Genomic DNA, 24916 nt, shown 5'->3' on the forward strand with positions numbered 1-24916 from the left:
CGCGTTGTACCGTCACGCGGTGGTCCCGGGTTCGATCCCCGATACAGTTATGACTTTTTTTCAACTAATATTTATTTCAAATAACAACATGAAAATTAAAATCGAAACAATTTTATAAGCTTTTCAAGTTAGGAGAAATTTTAAACACCGCACCGCTGAGGCTGTGACCACGACGATACACTGTTGCCAATTAGGATGTTCAACTTAGGTGTGTGTTTGGTATTTACATTGTGAAAAGGTGACGATTTGATTCTTAAAAAAGTTGTTGGAAATAGTAGTTTATTATAACCTTTGTACCAATATCTCGTTAATTTATATGCTCTTGTTTTTAGGTTTATTTTACACACATATTTATACATTAAATCGATTCTTTTTAATTACTGAAGCTAATAATTAATAGGTATATAACACAATAACACAAATAAATGTTATGCGATTGTACTTAAATTTAAGATAATAAATATTACTATTATTATTATTATTATTATTATTATTATTATTATTAAATACTTAAGTTATACCCTCTACAGCGGTAGCGAGCCACATCTGACTTTAAAAAAATATAAGCAAGACAAAGAAATGATGTTTGCCATTCGTTTACGACAAAATTCAGTCAAGTTCAGTATAAGAAATTTAAAAAAATTTACTGTAGATGGGGTGGCCTGTTAACTTTATATGTACATATAAAGTTATCATAGCATTCATGTTTTCCTAATTTGCGGCAAAAAATGCAAATTTATGTCAAATTCTGTGGTAATCGAAATTATAAAAGTTTTAAGGGAACTCACTATGTAACTTTGTCTGGTGTCTTAAACTTAAACAAACTGCATATCGAAAAATATACGTACCAAAAATATCAAAACTTTCAAATGTAACTTCTCGTACGTAAGACAAAGAATTTTGGAAACGTTCTCCATTATTTATCAAAATCGAGTCTCTCGAATTTCCAATTTATATTAAAGATATCGTTGTTTTATTCATTTTTATTAACATTAAAATGAGAATTTCTTTTCAGTCCTGGTACGACTACAAGCTCAAATGGGACCCCAAGGAGTACGGGGGTGTCGAGATGCTGCACGTCCCATCCGATCACATTTGGAGGCCCGACATCGTCCTTTATAACAAGTAAGTAAATTTTTCTGCGTAGTATACGCCATAAGTAATTTATTTTTATACGACACCTCCAAAATATGAGTGTTATGATATCCTTTTACGGTTTTCCTGTGACGTTTGCTTTAAAGTGATTCTGAATAATATGTAAATACAAGCAGTGAGTTTTTTATAAAGAAGGTACAGTGTATATTGAAAATAATAAGGACATTATGTGTTTAATACAGTGGGTCCACGTCTGTTGAAGTGCTTACAACGTCAGGTATTCCCCATGGTTCAGTATTAGAGTTTCTTTGGATTAATTTATTTATACAGGGTGTTTTTGAATGGAGTAGCATAAATGATACCAGTGAATTTACATTTCAAAAGAACACGATCTGCAAAAAATTGCTTTAGTAAAATGTTCACCCCTGAAGAGATATGGGCCATCAAAGATTCCAAAAAAATTACGAAAATTTGCTGTAATTTGAAAACCGAACGAGGTACAAATAACAAATTTTTTACGGGTTGTTTACTAATACAGATGCGAGTTTTCAACTATTTTTCGAAAATTTTAACCCCTCGAAAGGGGTTGAAATAACCACCACTCAAGCCATTTTTTGCCATAACTTTTACATTTCGTAAAAGCTCGATATCCAAAAATACGCATTAGATAAACTGGTTCTTTTAGAAACTTTTACCTCTCTAGCAATTTTCCTTTAAAACTTTTCGTTTATTAATAAAAAAATAAAATGTATTACCATTCACCTCACACCGTATATGATTGCAATCAATCAAAGAAAAACTAAGTGTGCTGCTGTCATGCCAGTTGTCACAATTAACTCTTCTGTAAGTTGTCACTGTTATCAGCTAAATACTTTTTGGGTGTAAATTAACAAGAATTATGCCAAATTTTACTAATGATGAATATGTGGACATGCTACAAGTGTATTTTGAATGTCGCAAAAACTGTGCTGCGGCAACAAGAGCGTATAATGAGAGATATCCAAATCGTCAAGTTCCCCACAGACAAACTTTTTCGGCGGTAGAACGAAGACTTCGGGAAACTGGAAAAATACAGCCGCATATTGAGGGTACCGGCCGAAGACCTACTGTTCGTACTATTTATCTTGAGGATGCAGTACTTGAAGAGTTTGACGAAAATCGTCAGACTAGTACGAGAAAAACAGCAATGCACTTAAATGTGTCCCATAGTGTTGTTTGGAATATTGTCCATGATAATTTATTATATCCTTTTCACCACCGGCCAGTTCAAGCTCTACTTGAACCAGACATGCATAAGCGAGTTGTTTTTTGCGAATCGTATCTTAATATTCTAAGAAATAATTTGAATTTTGCCTCAAAGATACTTTTCACAGATGAAGCAACTTTTCAAAGACATGGTTTAACCAATATGCACAATCTTCATTCCTGGGCTCCTGAAAATCCTCACGAAGTATCTATGACAACATTTCAACATAATTTTAGTTTAAACATTTGGGCAGGAATTGTAGGAAATGTGCTTGTCGGCCCTTTTGTTTTACCTCATCGACTTGGTGCTGTTGAATATTTGCAGTTCTTAAATGAGCATCTACCACCACTTCTGGAGGAAGTACCATTAAATGTCCGTCAGGCCATGTGGTACATGCATGACGGGGCTCCTGCTGTAGTAGTTAGGCGGTGCCATAATTTAAATTACCCGAATCGTTGGATAGGTCGCGGCAATGAGGCACCTATCTCTTGGCCTGCACGTTCTCCCGATCTAACGCCCATGGATTTTTTCTTTTGGGGACACATAAAAAGTATTGTTTATATGTCTATTATACTAAAATGTATATTTATAATAAATATACATTTTAGTAGAAGTAATGTGGTCCTTGTAAATTGCTGCGGCTGAAATTACTTTGGAAAGTGTACAAATTTTATCGAAAATCTTCTAAAATATTCGCATTTGTACTTCTATTTTGTAACTTAATAACACTTTATTCAATGTGGCATTTTTAATTTAATTTTTTTAAAAATCTCTAATACATATAAAATATAATACAAATAATTAGATCGCTTAAAGGTATTAATATTTGTTGTATGTTATTATTATAGATCGGAAATGTTGGGCCGCTGCAATGTTGTACAGGGTTAGCTGAAGGTCGAGGTCTCTTTTATGTTTACATTATAAAAATATATATGTAAGTATTTGCATAATAGTATAAAACAAAAAGGGGCAGTGTCTATTTTTCTAAACTAAATGCTTCACATGTAACTTACCATAAAATATACATATGAAGTACGAACATTATTTGTTGAAATAGAATTCCAAGAAAAAAATAAGCCAATAAAGTTCTGTTATCGAAACTACTTTAACAATTTATCGTAGCAGGAGTGTGCCTTAAAATTTTTCGCATTATTTTCAGAATATTATAATATAAACACGATATACTCTTACGAATTAGTACGCCTTTGTAATTGTTAAAAACAGTATGCTTTGCAAGTTACTACAATGAACGCTACGCCGCCAATGTCTTTCTACCTCGGGTGTCGAACGCGGTTAATTTCAAGAAAAGTGACGCAGGAGTCTTGGAATTCTATCTCAAGAAATATCGTATGGGCTGTAAGTATAGTACGTAATAATAAGTATCAATAAAAGTTAATAAAATAATAATTTCTTACTCATAAGGAAGAGTTAATCATCTCTGGCAATCGGTAGGTTAATACCCATTTTAAAAACGAAATTGACCGTTCAACATTTATCGAGTTTACAGGCCCATATCTAAATAGTCGAAGATTTTAATATTATAGTAATAGAAAAATTTATTTGAGGTTACTTCAGAATTGTTCAGGTTTATCGTAAATCTGGACGACTGTTTGGTAGATACTACAATCTGATCTAACAACTTACCACTCAATAAATATTTTTGCATGCAACTCATTTTCTTTAAACATTAAAGATATTAGGTACTACGTGTGCCTACAAATCTCTTGAATTTATTATTCATAATTCTAAACAGTTCTCGGTGAACACTATTAAACTCCTTTATTACTCTCTTGTGCGCTATAAACTGGAATCTACTATGTTGTCTGAAATCCAGGCTATGACATTCATAAAAATTATTCAAAAGCAATTTCTTAAATATGAATCACAAATCTGACATTTATCCACCTAAGAGAATACTTTGATCCAAGTTATTAAGCAGTTAATTGATTGATCAGTATTGTATTATTTAAATTATAATACTTTGAGTTTTAGAACTAGTCACAAATTTTTATTTTATTTCAGCACACCAAGGACAAATATTCTTCAATTTGCAACGATACATGTTATGAGTATGAATTAAGCGTTATCAAAATTTTATTGACATTTTCTGTGCTAATGTAGAAAAATGTATTCTTAATGTAAATCTAATAATTTCGTCCACTTATGTGTATTTGATATTATGTTTGTTCTTTGTTTGTTTCAACTATTTTCAATTTGTATTGTACCTATGCAATTGGGCACTCACCAGCCTTAGCCGTTATTTCCAAGTAAATAAATAAATAAATAATAAAATATATTGAGTATAATGAAACTGCAATGGTAGAAAAAGGAGTAGATAAATGGTTCTGAAAATAAATGTAAATGTGCATTAATTTCAAGAAGTTTAAGTATACTATTTCATACATTTAATTAAATTTATTTCTTACAATGTACTATCACGTATATTATTGAAGTATTATATTTTAAAATGCATTGGGTACTACTAAGCGTTTTATTTAAATTTGATGCAACCAATTAAGTTATATGTTACCTATTGAGTGATTTACAAAGTGCAAAAGTACACAGTTGACTTAATTTGTTACCTATATGTCACCCACATGATCAACTATTGTGTAACTTTACCTAAAATCCTTACACATTAATCCTATTTAAAAAACTGGGAAGTATAAACTACGTCTATTTTACTTAATAGTATTTACATCTTCAAATAACATTGGGAAATTTTGTCCTAAATACTATTCAGAAAATTGCAATATTTGATCACCTTTACTCTCAGCGGTATACTACCTAATATTCGAGGTAATCAGCATTATCAGGATCTCCAGCAGTTGATAGGTATATGTATCTACTAACCTTAATGACTATGAATATTTTACTTTATAACGCTTTTGCATGACTAGTATCCATGTCAATAAATGTACTTACCGATATTATTTCAGTTATGTATAATAACTGAATAATAATTTATATATAATAATTTTCATATTAACAAAATTTAGACTTACTTTAGAACTTACTTTTTGCGTTCTTTGAGTGCATACTTTTGATTAAAATAATAAATAACCACTAAAGCTATAAAATAAATTATCATGAGTGAAGGAGGTCTGAGATTTGAGGACTTGTCGGATTTGTATTACCGATATTTTATTATAGTAATAATTAAGGATTATGTTACGTAGTTAGTTAGTAGTTTCATTTTGGTCTAGGTGTTTATATTCTGACAACAGCACGATGAGTTTTCCAATATAATATACTATTTTATCTTTTGGAAACTGAGTTCTAGATTCATGAAACCTGTACTCAACTTATTTCTTTATAATTATTCCGTGAGTATCTTTTTTAATTGTTAAAAATGTAGCAGTTCACTGTAATTATTTTAATACTGTATACGAGATATGTTCAGAAAATAACGGAACTTTTGAATTACGCGCTAATGGAGCTAATATTTAATGATATGCGGTTGGCAGCATTGCGTTGTGCATAATCCTCTGTAACCCCATTTTCCTGGATTGTTATTTGAGTGCAAAGTATTTAAGTGTTGGTGACGAATCTTGAAATTTGCGATTATATGGAACAACGAGTCACCGTAAAATTTTGCGTGAAACTGGGAAAAAACACGGAAACGTTTCAGCTTTTGGAAAAAGCTTACGATGGAGATGCTCTGAGTTGAACGCACTGTTAATGGTTTCCATTGACTGTCAGGAAAATTGCAGAAGAGATTAGCATCTCAATTGGGCCATGCCATGAAATTTTGACTGAAAAATTGAACATGCATCGAGTCGCAGCAAAATTTGTTCCTCGTCTGATGACCGAACAACAGAAAGAAAATCGTGTGGACGTTTGTCGGCAACTCCTTGAACAAACAAATGACGATGAAACATTCATTCAAAAGATCATAACGGGAGACGAAACCTGAGTTTACGGCAACGACATTTTTACAAAAGTTCGATCATCACAATGGGTTGGCAAAGAATCTACACGCCCCAATAAAGTACAGTCAGTCTCTATTCAATGGCAAAGCTCACTATTTTTGTCGACTTTAATAGAATTGTGCACTTTGAATTCTTGCTTCAAGGTGAAACAGTCAACCATGTGCACTATCAAGACGTTTTGCAACAAAATACGAAAAAGTGACCAGAGTTGTTCCGACACAACTCATGGTTCTTGCACCATGACAATGCACCTACACACTCAGTTTTTTTAGTTCGTCAGTTTTATGCCAAAAATCAGATTACTGCAAACAGCCCTAAGAACTATTGAAATATGATGTGAGGACCATGCTGTGTCTGTCAACCCCAAAATGACGGAAATGGTTCTCTTCACGAGGAAGAGAAAACTGGATCGTTGGACGTGAAATACATAGGAGTCATACTCGATACAAAGCTGACATGGAATCACTTTGAAAGGAGACTAAAAAAGGCGTACATATCCTATGAGCAGTGCCGCAGGACCGTCGATAAACCTGGGAAATGAACGTTTATACAAGGCCATTGTGAGACCAATGTTAGCCTACGTTACTGTGGTCTGGTGGCCAAAAGTCCAGCAGACGTGAAGTAAACAAAAGCTCAAACAGGTACAAAGGATTGCCTGTGTGAGCATAACTGGAGCTATGCCAACAACACTCATCATAGCAGTGGAGGTAATGCTTTGTCTGTCACCTCTGAATATCTATCTAAGAGAAGTGGCTTTGATAACTATGCTTCACATCAAGAACGTTGGTTTCAAACCGGATGTAGGATGTAAAGTTAGGAGTCGTCTATGGAATGGGGTCGTCACGAAGATGCCCCTTCTGCAGGCAGACACTGACAGTATTTCTCCTCGGTTTGCGTTCGACAGACCCTACACCATACTCATCAGAAGACAGGAGGTGACCGCCAGCGAGGATGTAATTAACAGACAGATCAAAAAGGAAGGAAGTTGCAGCATGAGGAATTTATTCTAGATCATTGCATATCCGATATAGGCGGGCAATGGATGTACATGTTACTGTAGTAGAAATGAAATTAGCAGGTATAACCATAGCCGCCAAAGAAATTGCCCATCATAATCTACATAGTAGACAAACATTACTAATCTTACGTAACCATAAAATAATGACTAGGTCAATATGGGACTGCCACCAGGTGCTGATTGTGACCTCAGTTTCTAACAGCATATATGTATACTGGGTCAAGGGACACCAGCGGTGCAATGGTAATAAGAAGCTGACAAGCTAGCCAGGATTGCATTGGGTCTCAATATTGTTGGACCCGGTCCTCCAGTGTGCTTCCGCTATTAGCAATTATTACTAAGGAAAACACCAACAAAGAATTTATGAAACGGTGGGATGAAACAAATAAGTGATTTGCTGAGGAGTTCTTAGAATACCCCAGCAAGGATACAGCCAAAAAATAACTAGCTATGTTTAGGTCAAATCTTCGCCTGGTGACAGGTATTCAAACTGGACACTTCACTACATTAGAAAGTGTGAATCACCGCTCTGTAGAGGTAGTGAACTGGAAGACGAGATGTTGGTCTTCTGTGGCCTATATTTAGAGAGATCTCCCTGAGCAACGTCACTACCTTTTTCTCTTTAATAGGTTGGTTAACAGGTCAAATAGATTGATTTCCTAATGGGAGGAAGTACAAGAGATCCAATGGAGCCTAAGTGCTGCAGCTTCTAAGCTACCCTCCCCACAATTCCAGATTCCAGATTAGATTATTTCCCGCACCCTCTTTACTCGCCGGACCTGGCTCTTTGCGATTTTTTCTTATTTCCGAAATTAAAATCAGTGCCGAAACGACACCGTTTTCAGACTTCAAAGCAAATTCGTCACAAACTTTAAAACCCATTTCAAATGAAGCTATTAATGAGTGCTTCGCGAAAAGGAAACACCGCTAGAAAAAGTGTGTGAATAAGGACGGGAGTACTTTGAAGGAGAATCAATAATATATAAAATTAATAATAAAGTTAAAAAAAAAGTTATTTTCTGAACAGACCTCGTATTTAGTAAAACATTTTACTTGCTAAATTGAAAATGTCAGTAGATTTACATATATATCCTATGGTAAAATTGACAATGAAATTAGCGCAGCTTTTCAATTTCAATTGTTTCATATTGCGTTAATTATAAATATCAATTATGATTTTATAATAACCTGATTACAAGCATTTAATTTTAATTATAGTATGGTCGTCCTTAAATATTTGTGTAGCTTTGCGCCAGGTCTACTAATCCTCAATTTATTTTCGTGTCTGTTTACCTTGTAATTTTGCAGTTAATGAAGATCTAAATTACTACAGTTTGGCCCTTAATATGTTTTTGTTACCGCTTCGACTAACAGATGAAATAATTGGTCCGTTTTTTTTTCCATTTGCTGTAGCCAAAAACAAGGTATCATTTCGTCAATTACGCCTGGAAAGACCTTCTTCGGTATTTACCAAAAATGTTAAAAGTCAAACAAGGATTTATTTCATTATGGCAAATTAACTTAAATACAGAGGAGATGCTCCCAATTTTTATTTTAGGCATATTTAATGAATGGTAAATAACGACGAGTTCCAGCGTACGTCACTTTTAATTACTTACGTCACTTTTGTTGAAAGGAATGTGATTAAATATTGTTTGAGATCTGTTTTGTGCCAACAGTTAATTTTCATAAAAAATATTTTACATTTTAAGAACTTTTTAGCCTTAGTAACAGCTTATCAAAAAATGATTATGGACGGCAGTAATATTTAATATTAATAAGTAATCATTTCCAGTATGTTTTTTTCTAGCTGTATTTTAAAATTTTTACTTAAAAGCAATTTCATTCATTATTTTTCGTGCCGTGGAAGGTTATTTTAAAGCTTTATTCACATATACACTGAGGAGTTCTCAAATTTGGCGGTTTTATGTTTTGGAGTTCATAACATGTGACTATATTTGATTAGGAACTAGATTTGGTTAGATTTTTTAAATGTTGTCTTGTATATAATAAATATGCAGGAAAGAGTAAACAATGATCCCTTTACTGGAACCCAAACAGGTTAAAGTTTCCTCAATAAAAATTTTTTGATTCTCTAAAGCAGGGGTCGGCAAGTAATTTTAGGTGGGATACTTTTGAAAATTTTTAACGAGGTCCGGAAAAAAAATCATATTTCTTACAAATTTTTTATTTTAATTTGGACTCAAATTTAATCTGCTTACTAACCATTAAGAACTCAAAACACACACAATTGTAAAATACTAGAAAAAGTGATAATGTTGGCATTCAAACGTTAAAAACATTTTTTGAATAATTTATTTGAGTAATTTATACTTTCAAAAAATTTTTGGCGGTCCAGTATTTTACCTTCCGCGGTCCGGATCTGATCATATCTGGAAGTATATGTAATTTATTTTTCCCATATTAAATATCAGTCAATACACCAGTCTACATAACATTTAAGTATGACCTTTATAAATGAAATCAACTGTCCGAAGGTATGTTCTGAGACCAACAAAGACATGTGAAATTGTTAACATGTCAGTTTTTATATTACTGTACGTTACATTTTTATTTGATTGTATTAAGACAAATCATTGATAAATAACAAGGATATTAGTGGCCTAAGAACAGGCCCCTGAGGTACTCTTAGTATCTGTTTTAGGACAATCCGATGTTTTAATTTTTACTAACATTGATTTGTCTATTAAAAAGATTAACAGAAATTCCAAAACTCCAAAACCTAAATTAAAAAATTACTTTAAATAAAAATGCTCGTGTAATGTCAAAAAAAATTTTTTCTTATGTCACTACCAAGTCAATAAAACTGTGGTGATATTCCGTCAGAATATTGAACTTTGTTAAAGAATTGTTGTTTTTACACAATTTTCTCATTTTTTTACACCTAAAATTGATATCGAGCGGTAGTTAGCTAATACTCCTCAGATTATTTTTAATTATGTACAGGAATAATTGAAGTGGTCTTAAAATGGTAGGTACTTCAATGTTGGTGTATACAGCATTCCGTGTACATGTTCCGTAATGATGTGTAAATATTTGGAGGAGGTGCTGCTCACGTATTTTTAACAGTTAACAAATATTTGAATACTAAAAGTTATTCCTCCAATGCACAGAAGGGACTGAAACGAGCAACCCCTATTATATTTTTGTATATGACCTAAGCTAGGTAATTTAACAACTATTTCTACTCTAGTATGTGATTATTAAATTAGTTTTTATTAGTCTAAATTACTTCTACTCTGCATAATTTAATAATTGAAGTTGCGCTTCTCTGACACTCACTATAAGTCAATTGTACTCGTATAATTTTCGTTGATATTACGTACAGGAATAAATAAATTCTGCTAAGTCGCAACAATAATAATTAGGTAATTGTAAAAATATACAGCAGGGTTTACTCACTTAAATCCCTGCACACAAGGCGTCAACAAGAATGTTACCAAAAAAATGTCATTCTACTGGTAAAAGATATTCAAGTTTCAACGAAACGGCTTCTTTAGGCCATTTTTTAAATGCGAATCTCTGAGGAGGGGATACCCAGATCGAAAAATTTCATAAGAAATACTCCCTTAAAATAGCTAAGAGATGCTCCCTTCAAATATTTGCACATCATTTCGAAAGACCCTGTATATTGGACAGATAGTGAAACGTGAGGGATATAAGGGAACACAAATGTCACCTGGGGAACGGAGGGAAATCGGCAGTTACGGAGCACGAAAGTGTACAAACAAGTTTGAGAATGAAATATTTGCGTTGGACCTTTCGTTGCGATTTACTCCAATGTATTGTTGGTTTATACTTAAGCGATTAACTGTTAGTATTGGCTGTTGTTGGCACTGCTAATTTATCAACGTAACAGACATAATAGATTTACCATTGTAAATATAACGAAAGTTCCTAACTTTAAGCATGCCAGAGATATAAACACAATAAAGACATATTAATTCGAGTTTCTATGAAATAAAGTAATTATTGAATATAACTTATGGAAACGATCCTATTGTTTCATAGAATATGTTCGATATTAGTGACATATTTTATGTGTACTTATAAGCGTAAGGTTCTTTTGTTGAACATAAAATAAAAATCTAGGTCAAAGTCATTGATTTAACCCTGACTCAGGCTGTGCTAATGATGTAAAAATGAGCACGTGATTGTGGATCATCTCTGCACTCTCACGTCTCTACCTAGCTTTTACTTTTTTGAGTTTCCTCCGAAAGCTGTTTCGTAAGCTTTGAATTCTGTTTTTAGATAATAGTTACCCTTGAATGTTCTTAAAAAGGAACTATTCATAGCTCAACTGGCGTAGCGATTCTTATGGCATCTAATTACTTTCTAATACAGAATGTTTCAGAGTAATATACACCAAATTATTATTATTATTATTATTATTTATTTATTATTACTATTATTCCAACAGGAAAAAACTATGATGTTTAACAAATACTCACTATAGGTATAATAAGTACAAACAAAATGGAATTGTCTATTATAGCTAATTACAAAATCAATCTGAAGCTGTTCGTACCTATTAAGCGATCTACCCATTTACCTGAACTAATAAATTCTTATTATAATATAAATAAAAATATAAAAGAGGCTATAATAAAACAAAACAAGCTGAAGTGCCTGTTTCAATTAAATACCAGCAAGACTAATTAAAATGCTAAGCTAAACGAGCAACGAAGTTACAAAATACTACTTAAATTATGATAATGAATATCACAGTTATTTGCAATTTTATTGTAGAGCCCACACATTAGCGAAATAGGAGATTTAGTTAAAACATTAGTTCGAGGAGCCACACATTAAAATAAGGCTTGCTGTCGATTACGCGATTTCTGTTTTTTTACAATTGTGTTTTTTTACGAAAGTGATAACAAACCGCCAAAAACCAATGTAACGCAAGAAATACTAAATTTATACCATTGGCGTACTTAACTCGAATGACTGACATTTTTACCGTTACTAATTGTTTGTACATAAGTTTCAGCTTTAAGATCAAAATTCTTAATAAGTATTGGGCCGAATTATAAAATTTAAAGTCTGTTGTACAGAGAATTAAAAAGAAATATTACTCAACCCCCAATGCCATTTAAATATCTTGGGGTGATGCTTACCCTTGCTTGGGGGTGAAAGTGGCGGAGTCAAAAATACCCCCCTTTAATCTAAAATCGACGGGTCTGAGCGTTTTTCTACAATCTTGACGCAGTTCCTGAAAATGGCTCTGTTTCGTTTTCATTTGGCCATCCTGTATAATGATCTTAATGAACTTAAAAATTGTCCAGAAAGAACATACATGTTTTGGCATAAATGAAAATCATTTTCAAAATATGATGTAGCAGGTTTTTTCTTTAATTACTGTTAACTAACAATTTTTTAAAATTAATTTGCGAATGTTAGTTTTGTATAATTAGGTACCTACCTTTTACATAAATTTTCGTGAATTATTTATTTAGTTTTTGCAATTACTGTAATTGTCTAATTTGTCAATTGTCTAATTGTCTCTACCTAAACTGAAAACAAAATAGCAATATAATGGTGGACCGCCTCAATTGTTCACAATTTTTCTGTTTTGTGTCAAAGAAGCCGGAAATTCTCAAAAAAAAGACGATGAGCCAAAATATTCCAAGAATGGAAACTTATTTGAAATACTACCACCTTAGCTATTTAGGATCTATCCGAACATATATCTTATAACTATTTTGATTGATTTTAATTACCTTATTTTTAAATATTCTGTTATTTATAGTATGTTATTCTGTATGTTTATTTAATTTCATATTTACTTAAAAATAAGAGCATTTTATAAAACGTTTTAATAAAAAAAGTATGATCGTAATGCCATTAATTAAATAGGTATATCTCTATTTATTAAAGTCAATGTAGCAAAAACCAACACTATGTAATTACTAATTAGTCAAGCTTTTATTTAATATTAATTGGCGCTGTCGCTATGTGGTTAATCCTGAGGGGATTAATAAAACAGTGTCTAAAAGTTATCCTCATTATTTTAAGGATTCCGGTGCAGTTTTTATTTTAAATTGCCTTTCGTCATGCCAAACTTTAATGAAGTTAAATATCTTTTGCACAAACCACTTAATGAAGTACATAATTATTATTCCCCTCGGAAACTCAAAGACAGTCTGCATAGTTTTTCTATTAAATCTTTCCTTCACAATTTATACCTTAATAGCAACCAACTTACAGAGAAATACATCATGCCTCAGAAAGTTTATTCTATACAAATTTAATATTTAGCATTTAATATCAGTTTTATTATTTTACACAAAATATTTTAGATATATTACTGCGTCATAAAGTGAGGTCTGTTTTGGTAGTAACACACTTATTACACTCTTTTATTGTCGACTGAATTGTTTTTCATCAAAATAATTGATTAAGCACTCTAATACAAAAGTCTCTTTATGAAAAGCTTTAGTTTATATTTAGGGCCATATTTCAAGTGAAAATTAATTAAAATGCAACCGTGATTGTAACCGTGGGTAGAGAAATATCTGGAGAACTTTATTTTGCATAATATTGTGATTATAATTTATATTTGTACTCTTCCCAAGTCATTGCATGTTATTAACGTAATAACATCTATAAAGTCCACTTTCGTAGAGAGTCAAACAGCAGGACACGTAGTACTACATTTTTAAAGGTAGCGCAGGATCTCTAGGTAGGTTGAGAAAATACCAACTATTTGTGGAATTCACTTTAAACTTGGGTAGTGAACGATCCGAATTCATTAAAATTCTCTTCTCTCTTGTCTGGGATCTGGGATCTTAATCGTAGATTCTCGTTATTATTACGAACTACACCCGCAGAGATCGCATAAATTTAATCCCAATATATGATCATTTACCATATATCGTCATAATTGTATGATTGAGCTAAAATAAACTTTGAAGTCAATATTGGTAATTGTTCCAACATAAAGAAGATATAAACATACTCGTACGCTGAAAGAAATGCAGCCCCATGAAAGTTGCTGAAATTAAATGAAAATGTTTGCTTGATTTCTGTAAATATAATATTTTTGGAAAATGCAGTATAACTATCAAGTGATGTAATTTTACCGACATTACTATAATTATATACAGGGTGATCCATTAACGGTACGGAGCGGCTGTATACAGGGTGGTCGCGACGTAATGGGCCAAAATTCATGGGTAGATTCCCCAAGTAAAAAGGGTAATTGTCAGAAAGGCATATTTTTTTACTAATGTTTACTATTTTACTGTTCATTACAATTTTTAATTCTAAATAAACCCTTGTTTTTGACATTTCTAAATTATTTTAATTATTTCAACTATTAGCATTGGAAGTTTCAAAGCCAAATATCTCGAAAACGGTGCGAGATAGCTACGTTAATAAAGTATACCTTTTTTGTGTAAAAAAGTTGGAAAATAAGAATTTGTAACCAAAGATGAGATACCTTACAGCACAAAAAAGTTATGTCGTTTTTAACACATTTAATCTACAGCAGCTAGCGCCCTCTATGAACTTTAACCAAAATGTGAACAGATTTCAATTCCTCTACTTAACGAACTCCAATCCCAAAATTTTGTGAGGATATTTGCATTTGTTAAGGAATAAATTAAAAAAAACTGAAATAATATTTTACATTTAACACCCTGTATCTCTTTAACTATCAACTTTTGGACTAAGGTAAGTTCGGCTAAATCGCAATATTTTTACTTGGGGAATCTACCCATGAATTTTGGCCCATTATGTCGCGACCACCCTGTATAAGAAACCAGACGTGCTACGATTGTGGGGTAAAAAATCTTTTAACAAATACGGCCAAAATAAATTAATTTAAAATATTTTAAACTTGTAACTTCACCACTAGGGGGCGTAAAGGTGCGTGTCCATTTGAGAGTGTTATTCACACGATAACCTCTCGAGAGTAGTTCTCGTAAGTCGATACCCGTCCGCGACTAACTCTATTAGAGGGTATTCATTTTACTATCAGATAGCTTACTCGCAACATTTTATTCTCAAGTGCGTATACATATTATTTATACTAGCAGATAGTTACTTCTAAAATACGAACACATTTCGTATTGTGATAGTTCTCGCCTTGAATTATTTAAAATGGCAGCTACTCGTAAAGAGTGGTCGAAAGACGAGGCTAATTGTTTGATAAGTGTATGCGAAGAAAATCCAGTTTTGTGGAATACATAAAGTACCTAGTATAGAAATAGGGATACAAAAAATAAAATATTATTGAAGATTCTGCACTCATACGTACAAAGTTCCGGAATTGTTGGGCATCTTCAATTTTAGGTTCTCTTATTTTGTAGAATAGAATTCACACCTTCTCTGAATCCATGGTTTGATCCAACATGTTCTCTTTATTGTTCTTTGTTGCATTCTCTTTAACACTGTATATGCAACAATAATAGCTCGAATTTTTTGTACATTCATGATTGATTATCTGCACCTCACTAATTTTTTCTTTCCACTGCACAAAAAGCCTTAATACAGAAAGAAAGTCACTCGCGCTAGTTACTCTCAAATGGACACGTAGTATTACAGGAAATTGTCGTTTTTTCGAAATTTCGCATATATAACTTGAAAATACACTTTTTAGATACAGTGTTAAACTCTTTACAAGTTTTGTTTGAATTTTTTTTACCATAGCAACGCCAGTATGAAGGACGCCGTCTTGAAATTTTTAAATTGTCATAACTTCTAAATGCCTTAATCGATTTCTAGGAGGGTATCGCAAAGCGTATTCTCTTGAAGCTATAACCGCATTTTCCAAACATTGAAAATATACTGCCATTATATCATACGTTTCCACTTTTCCAACACAAAAAAAACACTAATTATGCACGTAGCAAGAGCTGTCACATTTCGTTCGACCTAATTTTTTAGTTGTCTATATAGCATAGCCTGCCTCGTTATGGAAACAATAATCCTTATAAATACTTAGATATTTGGAATTAATAAAAAAAATTAAAAATTGTACCCAAGTATTAAAAAAATACAAAAAATAGTACTTTTTAAGGACAAGCTTGGTATAGTTTTACAATTTAATTTTGGCTTGGACTATGTCAATGTTATTTAGAGAACTAAATAAAGCACAATGCTCTAACACAACTGCACTATTTTAGCAATAACTTGAAAACGAAAAAACACCTTCGGTTCGGTATTTGTTTTCCTTAATAAATGGTCTATCAAGCCATAGAAAAACCTATATCGTTGCATTTAATTTTTTATTAGGAGACAATTACAAAACTTTTCTGATTAGTGTCGCCTTTCGTTGCGAAGGAAAATAATATTTTTATTCCCGTATAATAAATATAAATTTTATTAATAGTATTTTAATATGAGCCATCGTTTATTGAAATCTGTTAAGGCATTTAGAAGTTATGGCAAATTAAAAATTTCAAGATGATGTCCTTCATACTAGCGTTGCTGTTGTAGTAACAAAAAAAAGTTCAAACAAAACTTTTGAAGGGTTTAACAGTGTATCTAAAAAGTATATTTTCAATTTAAGTATTTAAGCGAAATTTCGAAAAAACAATTTTCCGTAATACTATAGCAGTTGCGCCCCCTAGCGGTGAAGTTACAAACTTGAAAATATTTTAAATCAATTTCTTTTGGCCGTATTTGTTAACAGATTTTTTACTCCATAAACGTAGCACGTCTAGTTTCCCATATACAGCCGCTTCGTACTGTAATGGATCACCCTGTAAATATAACTCCTACTGAAAATTATGTAATGTAATTATGTAAATTTCTACTAGTTACATGTCGTTTCACATTGTCGCTGTAACATTTTTAATTGTAAATGCAGTTGCAATTTTACAATATAGTTACACCTATCCGGGTAATCATTTGGTAAACTTTCCAAAGTTTTTGAACTTTGTTAAATGTGAAATTTTTGTGAATTTCGAAAGTAACTTTACACAATGCTTGCAGGTCCTTTCATTATAGTTGTAAATTTACATTTCAATTTCTGAAAGTATATTATTGTCAAGTAACTTTTTTTTAAATATTATTGCATTCCTCTTTAGTGTGTAGCAATTAAAAAATAATTTTGCTCATTAATCAAAAGCACTTCTAATATTACCTATATAAGGTATTACAGAATCGCGTTTTAAAAAATTGAGAGATTGTAGACGATGAAATTCGGAACATTTTGCAATAAGGAACCTAACTGTAAATAATAATTGATTAATTAGGATATACAGTGTTGAAATTAATTAGACGTTATACAGCGTGTTCTAGTTATAGATATTGTAAACATAAAGCTCAAATCTACATTTTTTTATATAGTATAGTATATTAACCGTTGCAGTTAAGTACTTATCGCTTGTTAAACATAAACTAAGCCTGGCAGCTGCCTAAAAATTGACAAGTACGTTACTTACACCAGGAAAATTAGCGAAAATAAAAGGGAAACTCGAAAAAAGTCCTATCCGCTAGATTATTGTAAAATTGTCTAAAGGAACATAATACAAGACAACTTTTATTAGCTAACTTTTCTATTTAAACAAATAAGTGAGGAAAACAGTTGTTTCACACAACAGTTTGCAGGGAAAACCATCAATTTTAGCGAAAAGTGACTCTCAGACAGCTTGTAGGGAGTAAAATTATCTACAAAATGAGACTTGTTAAATTAAAATCGGTTAATAAACAAAAAAGTTATTGTAAAAAAAACAAGAAAAGTGACCATTTTTTAATTTGTTTATAACTATCGCATTTATTGTTAAAATTTTATAAAACCTATGACAAGTTGAGGATTTTGTCATACTTTAAAAGTGTGCCAAAAGTGGGCGCTGTAAGTGCAATAGTTTTCGCACAATTTAATTTGTTTATAACGGAGGCTCTAAAAGTTATGAACTTTAAGCCTTGTACAGGCGTTAATTTTCAATCAAACATGATTCTGAAAGTGTCATTGTAATCTTAAAGATGCAATTAAGCGGCCTATTAAAAAATATCACCGTTTTTTTGGCATTAACATTCTCAAATTGTGCATTAAAAAAACCTGCGTTTTTCGCTTATAACATTGTTGCTATTTATGCTATCTCACCGAAAATAGCTGGCAAAAAAATGTAGTTTTAAAATAAAAAAGTACCCTCTACGAGCAACAGGAGCCAAGACAAGATTTTTTTAAAAAAATCGTAGCGCAATTGTTTATAAATATTAAAACTTGAATTTTTCGCAAAATAAAGTTTACGACGTAAACTACGATTTCCTATGAATTGCATTGAAAAATGTGGAAAATTACGACTCACGAGGCCTTTAAAGAGATGGTACTCGCTAAGTAAACTGTCTGGCGGCCGGCGGCGTGATGGTGGGGGAAGCTCGTCCAAGCGGTCGCGCGGGCGAGAAAAATTAAATCCAAAGTTCAAATAAGTGCGCGCTGTAAATTTTGCAATATCGGCTTCTATTCATCGTAGAAACTTATTTTTTTTAAACTGGGGTAGCTCGACGAAAAAATAACAATGGGCATATTTACGAATTCGTAGAATAGCCCTGAACCCCAGAAAAAATGCGTCTTTTATAATTAATTTTTTTTAATTTACAAAAATGTCACAAAAATTATTGTTAAACGAAATATTAATTAAAATTTCAATTTCGGAATTATTTTACTATTATTAAATAAATAAATGAAGCTATTGTTCATTTAAAAAGTTATTTCTTTTACATATTAAGGCAAAGTAAATTTGTTTTTTCAATATTTTGTTAGCTACTTAATTACGATTTAAATGTAAAATTAAAGTAAAAATTCATAAATTATTTTCAAATTATTATTTCTCATAAAAATAGAAAAAAATTTAAATTTTAAATTGTATATTATATTGCATTATTTATAACCTATTATTAAAAATGGTTGTGATTAATATTTTTTGAATTAATTTTGATTATGTTTATAAAATTAGTAATAAATATAATAAAAAAACTAAATATTAAAATTTCAGGAAGTTAAAATTGTAATTTTATCGACCGCATTATTTTTATTAATATTTTTTAATTTTGAGAATTTTGCAATAAATTCAAATGCTTTTTATTCTTTTTTTAAGTTTTTACTTTACAAAGTACACTTTACACTTTTTACTCTACAGAGCTTGGAGCCTCCGCTATAAACAAATAGAATTGTGCGAAAACTATTGCACCTACAGCGCCCACTTTTGGCAAACTTTTAAAGTATGACAAAACCCTCAACTTGTCATAGGTTTTATAAAATTCTAACAATAAATGCGATAGTTATAAACAAATGAAAAAATGGGCACTTTTCTTGTTTTTTTGCAATAACTTTTTTGTTTATTAACCGATTTTAATTTAAGTAGTCTCATTTTATAGATAATTTACTCCCTATAAGCTGTCTGAGAGTCACTATCGCTAAAATTGATGGTTTTCCCTGCAAAGTGAAATAACTGTTTTTCTCACTTATTTGTTGAAATAGAAAAGTTAGCTATTAAAAGTATTTGACTCACGAGACGAGAGATGTTTTGTATTATGTTCCTTTAGACAATTTTACATTAATCTAGCGGATAGGACTTTTTTCGTGAAAAAATTTAATTTGCTTGGTCTATACTGACAGTGCTATTAATACGCAACAAAAGAATCAATTCGATAGGCGAGGTACTACATCAAACCTCGTAAATGACCATATGCAAAAAAATTAAATAGTGTCCTCTACCAGTTTCTAGTACGTAAGCTGCAAATCTATAATATTGGAATTAATAACTGCAATAGGTAGTTCCGAAATTATATTACCTGAAATTGAATTATGGATAAGAATTTGTGCAGGCATCATTTTAAACAACTTTAAAAAACAAATTTTCATGTCATAAACTTAACTGCGGTTATTTACGTAAACGACAAATTTTTGTCCAATATATCTTTGTTACCTGACACTACGAGTATGTTTCCGTAACATCAGCTGTGAAAGCGTCGTTTTTAATGTTTTCAATGTTGTACTTAATACTTGCCTACTTAATACTGTTAATTATTTCACAAAAGTACCACCGTTGATCGTTTCTCATTACCATTAACTTTTAAAATTCAGGAAGGGACCACTCGTTGTGATTTAATCGTGCAGGATGCTGTTGGGGAGCGCTTAAGGAAACCGACAGGTGAGCAAATTTAAAAGGGCGTTTTTATAATGGACCCGTTTTGGAGCGCGGCAGTATTTTTACTTTTCCTTTCATGTTAATGGTTTGCAGAAAATTGAATAATTAATGGACAATCTGACGATAAAGTTAAAAATGAATTAGGTATCGATTTAAAAGTATATTACAAATCATTTACAAATTCGTAACTTGGTCAGTTATGTTTTAATTTAGATTATTTTGTTAATTTAAATTAACATGATTCGAAAGAGTTGAAATTCATTTACAATTAAAAGGACTTTGTTCTTAGATTTTAAGCACACACTAAATGATCCTTCACTTGTTAATAAAAAGATTGTAAAATATTTTTACTACTGCAATTCACTTTGAAAGGTATATACATTTTAAAACCCCAGAGAGAGAAATAGCAGGTACATAATAATTTTATCAAGCTAATTCAAGTACAATCAAAATCCTATCAAATGAATCTAAGACATCTAACTCCAGAAACAGTACTCCTAAGTGCTAATATTGCGAGAAACAACTATTTCATGGCTACATGCCACAACTAGAACTGAATTATATCAGCTAAATAATAATCTAAAATAAAAATTAAAAATTATGTAGTATTAATTGAAATTCAAGTCGTTTAATAAAAACAATTTTAAATTTATTTGAATTTGCTTAATATCTTTAAAATAAAGTAAAAATACAAAAGGTAATAATAAAATATACAGGATGTTACAAATTAGTAGGTCGACCCGCTAACCACATATTCTTTAGACTAAAGTAATGTGGCTTTTGTTATGTCACTTTTCATTTCGGAGCCCCATTTTCAAAATACAGGGTGTTAAAATTTAAAAAAAAATGATTTTTATTAATATAACTCCGGTGATTGATATTTATTCGAAATTTAGAACATATCTTTATCTTGGAGATTAGATTATATTTTTTGGGGCTATATGAAAGATTTTAGTCGTCTATTTATTTAATAAAATGGAAATGATCATTATGTTCAGTGGTATTTAATTTGAACTAAATCTAATATATCTAAAAAAGTTGCAAATCACATACAGCAAGACCCAAATCAAAATATGCGGTTTCAACCTAAAGTGCTCTTTACCTCGTACAATTCGTTTCTTTAACTGTTGTTTAGTTAGTATTGTTACCATATGAATAATTTTTTTCATAAAATTCCAAAAATAAGTCTAACGTCGACTGACTAAATTGATGTCGCATGTCCAAAAAAGTTACAATATCTCGTAAACGAGGTCTCAAATAAAAATCTTAGAAAAGTGAAAAAAATTGAATAAAACGCCGCTATATCTAAACAAAATATTCAGAAAGCATAGGCGTACTAAAAAAAATAGGGGGTCCATGGGTACTGCAACCCCCCTCCCCTCCATTCGCGTTTTGCTATTTTAAACCAAAATTAAAGTGAGCCGACTTAAGATGAAAATATGTGCTAAATTTCAGATAAATATCTCTAAAATTATCAATAAAAATCATTTTTTAAATTTTAATTTAATTGATACCCTGTATTTTGAAAACGGAACTGCGAAATGAAAAGTGGAATAAGAAAAGTCCAATTATTTTAATCCAAAGAATATATGGTTAACTGCTTGACCTACTAATTTGTAAGACACTGTGTATTAAAAAATATAAAAATTTTGTGTACATTTGGTCATAAATTTATTTGTAATATCAAAGGAATGTGTGTTGACATGCGATTTCGTTTTGTTCGTCAATTGAAGAACAATATAATCTGTAACTCTGTAAGAAATCAAAGATATAAATATTTATTTCACACCTCGAACATGTATTGTGATTTTATAGAGATTATAAATTTTCTAAATATCTAATACTTAATATATTTGCTGGTTTCTTACTATTTTTGTTCCAATTCACAATAAATAATGACGGCTGAAAAAATCGACGTTATCTTGTTTATGTTGTACAACTAAATACTGACTGACGTATAAAATATTAATGTTCCGGAATAAACTCAAAATATTTTAGATCATATTTTTTTTCAATTTGATAGGAATACTTTTGCACAAGACACTTAATAGGAGTAAATAGTAAATAGTTTCCAGTGATAAGCTTAATTATTTCATTGCGAAACACTAAGAATTAGATTTGACCCAGACGACGACGTTTCCCATGGTGTTAAAGTAATAGCTAGAAAATCAAATTCCATCCATACCGCAGCGATACCGAGACGCGACCTAAACGACCGATCTATTCAGCGGCGACGAAATGCAGAGAATATGATGGTGACGTAGATTAGTACATTTTTAGTCAACAATTATTCAAAACTTTTTGGCGGCGATCATTTAAATTTTCAATCAATTAATTAATTGATTAAAAAGTAATTGTGGTTAACTTAATTGCAGTTAAAATTAATTGCAGTTGAACTATTAATTGCACGCTGTAATTAATTTATTTTGATTAATCTATATTCATTGTATCGTGCAACTAAGTCAATTGGAATTAACTTTTCCAATTGCTCTAAAAAACAATTAAAACTAACAATGATACTGTTTTGATACAGACACTTTAATTTTATGTTAACATAAAGTATAGATACATTTGTATAGAAATGATTACTAAAAAGTGATTGTCAGTATTAAACTTAACTAATAAGTGACTGTCAAAAATAACTTAAATTAACAAATTATTCAGAAAATTAAACTTAAATTAAGAAATTATTGTCATAATTAAACTTATAATCTAATCTGCCATTAAGTTTAATTAAAATTGATAAAAAGAAAAATTGCAGCCTTTTATTTGTTACGTACCTACACATTTTATTCATAGGCTTTTGTTTTGGTGACACTGTGCTTTTAATATATCTATCCTATCTCACGTTATCCTATCTTATGTACGTACTATCCTAACTATACTATCTAATCCTTTACTCTCCTATTCTATCCTACCCTATCTTATTCTATCTTATCTTATCCTACCCTTTCCTATTTTATCCTATTCTGTCCCGACCTGTGTTTTAAACGACCTAACAAAGGAGGAGGGTCAATAAGAAATTGATCCTAAACATATGGAATATGATTTTTGAACCTAAAGCAACAATATTAAAGGCAAAACGGATTAAACCTCTCCACCCAAAACGCTCAAAAACTCTTAATAACCACTTTTCTTACATCTGATGCATATAATCATATAAATCACATTTTTAGTGTACAAATTAAGTAAAATATACTTGCTTATAGTCATAAAAAAAACTTTACCTCTGCCTCTTCCACCCTTTTTCCCCTTCTACGTAACCCCTGTAAGATACTGAAGAAAAGCAAGTGAGATTTCACAAAAACATTTATCTGTCAGTAAAATATACAGGGTTTTAAAAAAATTTGGAACCTCCCTCTATCTCAGAAAATACTGCTCAAACAAAAAAGTGATTAGGACAAAAGTTGCAGGGTTTCGAGTGACCAATCCAACGGTGACCTTGACCATGACCTTGAAGGTCATTTAGAGGTCAAGTTGAAAATTTTAAATTGAACCGTATATTTTTGACCCCGGAAATGGTAAGAGCGGAAAATTTTACGTTTGAATGTGACCTTGACCATGACCTTCAAGGTCATTTAGAGGTCAACCTGAAAATTTTAAATGCAACCGTATATTTTTGACCCGGGATATGGAAAAAATGGAAATTTTTACGTTCGGATATGACCTTGACCATGACCTTCAAGATCGTTTACAGATCAAGTCGATTTTTAATAAATGACCCGATATTATTGATTGCGGAAATTGAGTGAGCGTAAAATTAAAAAATTACCCATACCATGTTTTTGACCATGACCTAAAGGTAACTGTAACGTCAAACGTAAACAAAGAATTTAAGTTTAATAATGGTCTTACGAAATAAAATAAACGGCAAAAATTTTCTTAGTTGCTATCGGATGATGATATTGTTATGACCCCGGCCTTGTTCCGAAAGTAAAAATAACGATAACTTTCAACATAATTTTAAGGTCAGAATTTTAAAACGGGAACTCTTACATTTGCCTCCCGAAAACCTCGAGTACATTTTACCTTCGGAGACAGGCTGTTGGAAATACTGTGACCTTGAAGCTACTATGACCTCAAGGTCATGGTCAAGGTCACATCCCAACGTAAAATTTTTCGCTCTTTTCATTTCCGGGGTCAAAAGTATACGGTTCCATTTAAAATTTTCAACTTGACCTCTAAATGACCTTCAAGGTCATGGTCAAAACCCTGCAACTTTTGTCCTAATAATTTTTTTGTTTGAGCAGTATTTTCTGGGATAGAGGGGGGGTTCCAAACTTTTTGAAAACCCTGTATAATATTTTGTAATGTTTCTAGTTTAAAAATAGGTCAGTCCACCTCCTCCCATTCGAGCGTCCATCCCGTATGTCTTTTTCTTCCTTGTAACTCCATCTCTAACTTTTATAAACAGGCACAAAAATAGGGTTTAAGTATAATATTACAGTTCATTTCTAATATTTTTTGTTATAGTTTGATGTGAGTTCCCTTGGGAACCGAT

The 24916-nt window shown here is 31.5% G+C and overlaps 1 protein-coding gene across 3 annotated transcripts in view; it reads left to right on the plus strand.

Moving 5' to 3' along the window:
• LOC108917110 (acetylcholine receptor subunit alpha-like) overlaps nt 1-24916 on the plus strand; it is a 238116-nt gene that overhangs the window by 139070 nt on the left and 74130 nt on the right. For all 3 annotated transcript variants that reach the window (XM_018723554.1, XM_018723556.1, XM_018723557.1), the window contains exon 4: nt 1016-1125. In XM_018723554.1, the coding sequence (XP_018579070.1) occupies nt 1016-1125 (110 nt within the window). The remainder of the gene's footprint in view (nt 1-1015; nt 1126-24916) is intronic.

Source organism: Anoplophora glabripennis, unplaced genomic scaffold (assembly GCF_000390285.2).
Source record: "Anoplophora glabripennis isolate ALB-LARVAE unplaced genomic scaffold, Agla_2.0 scaffold45, whole genome shotgun sequence".
NCBI lineage: Eukaryota > Metazoa > Arthropoda > Insecta > Coleoptera > Cerambycidae > Anoplophora > Anoplophora glabripennis.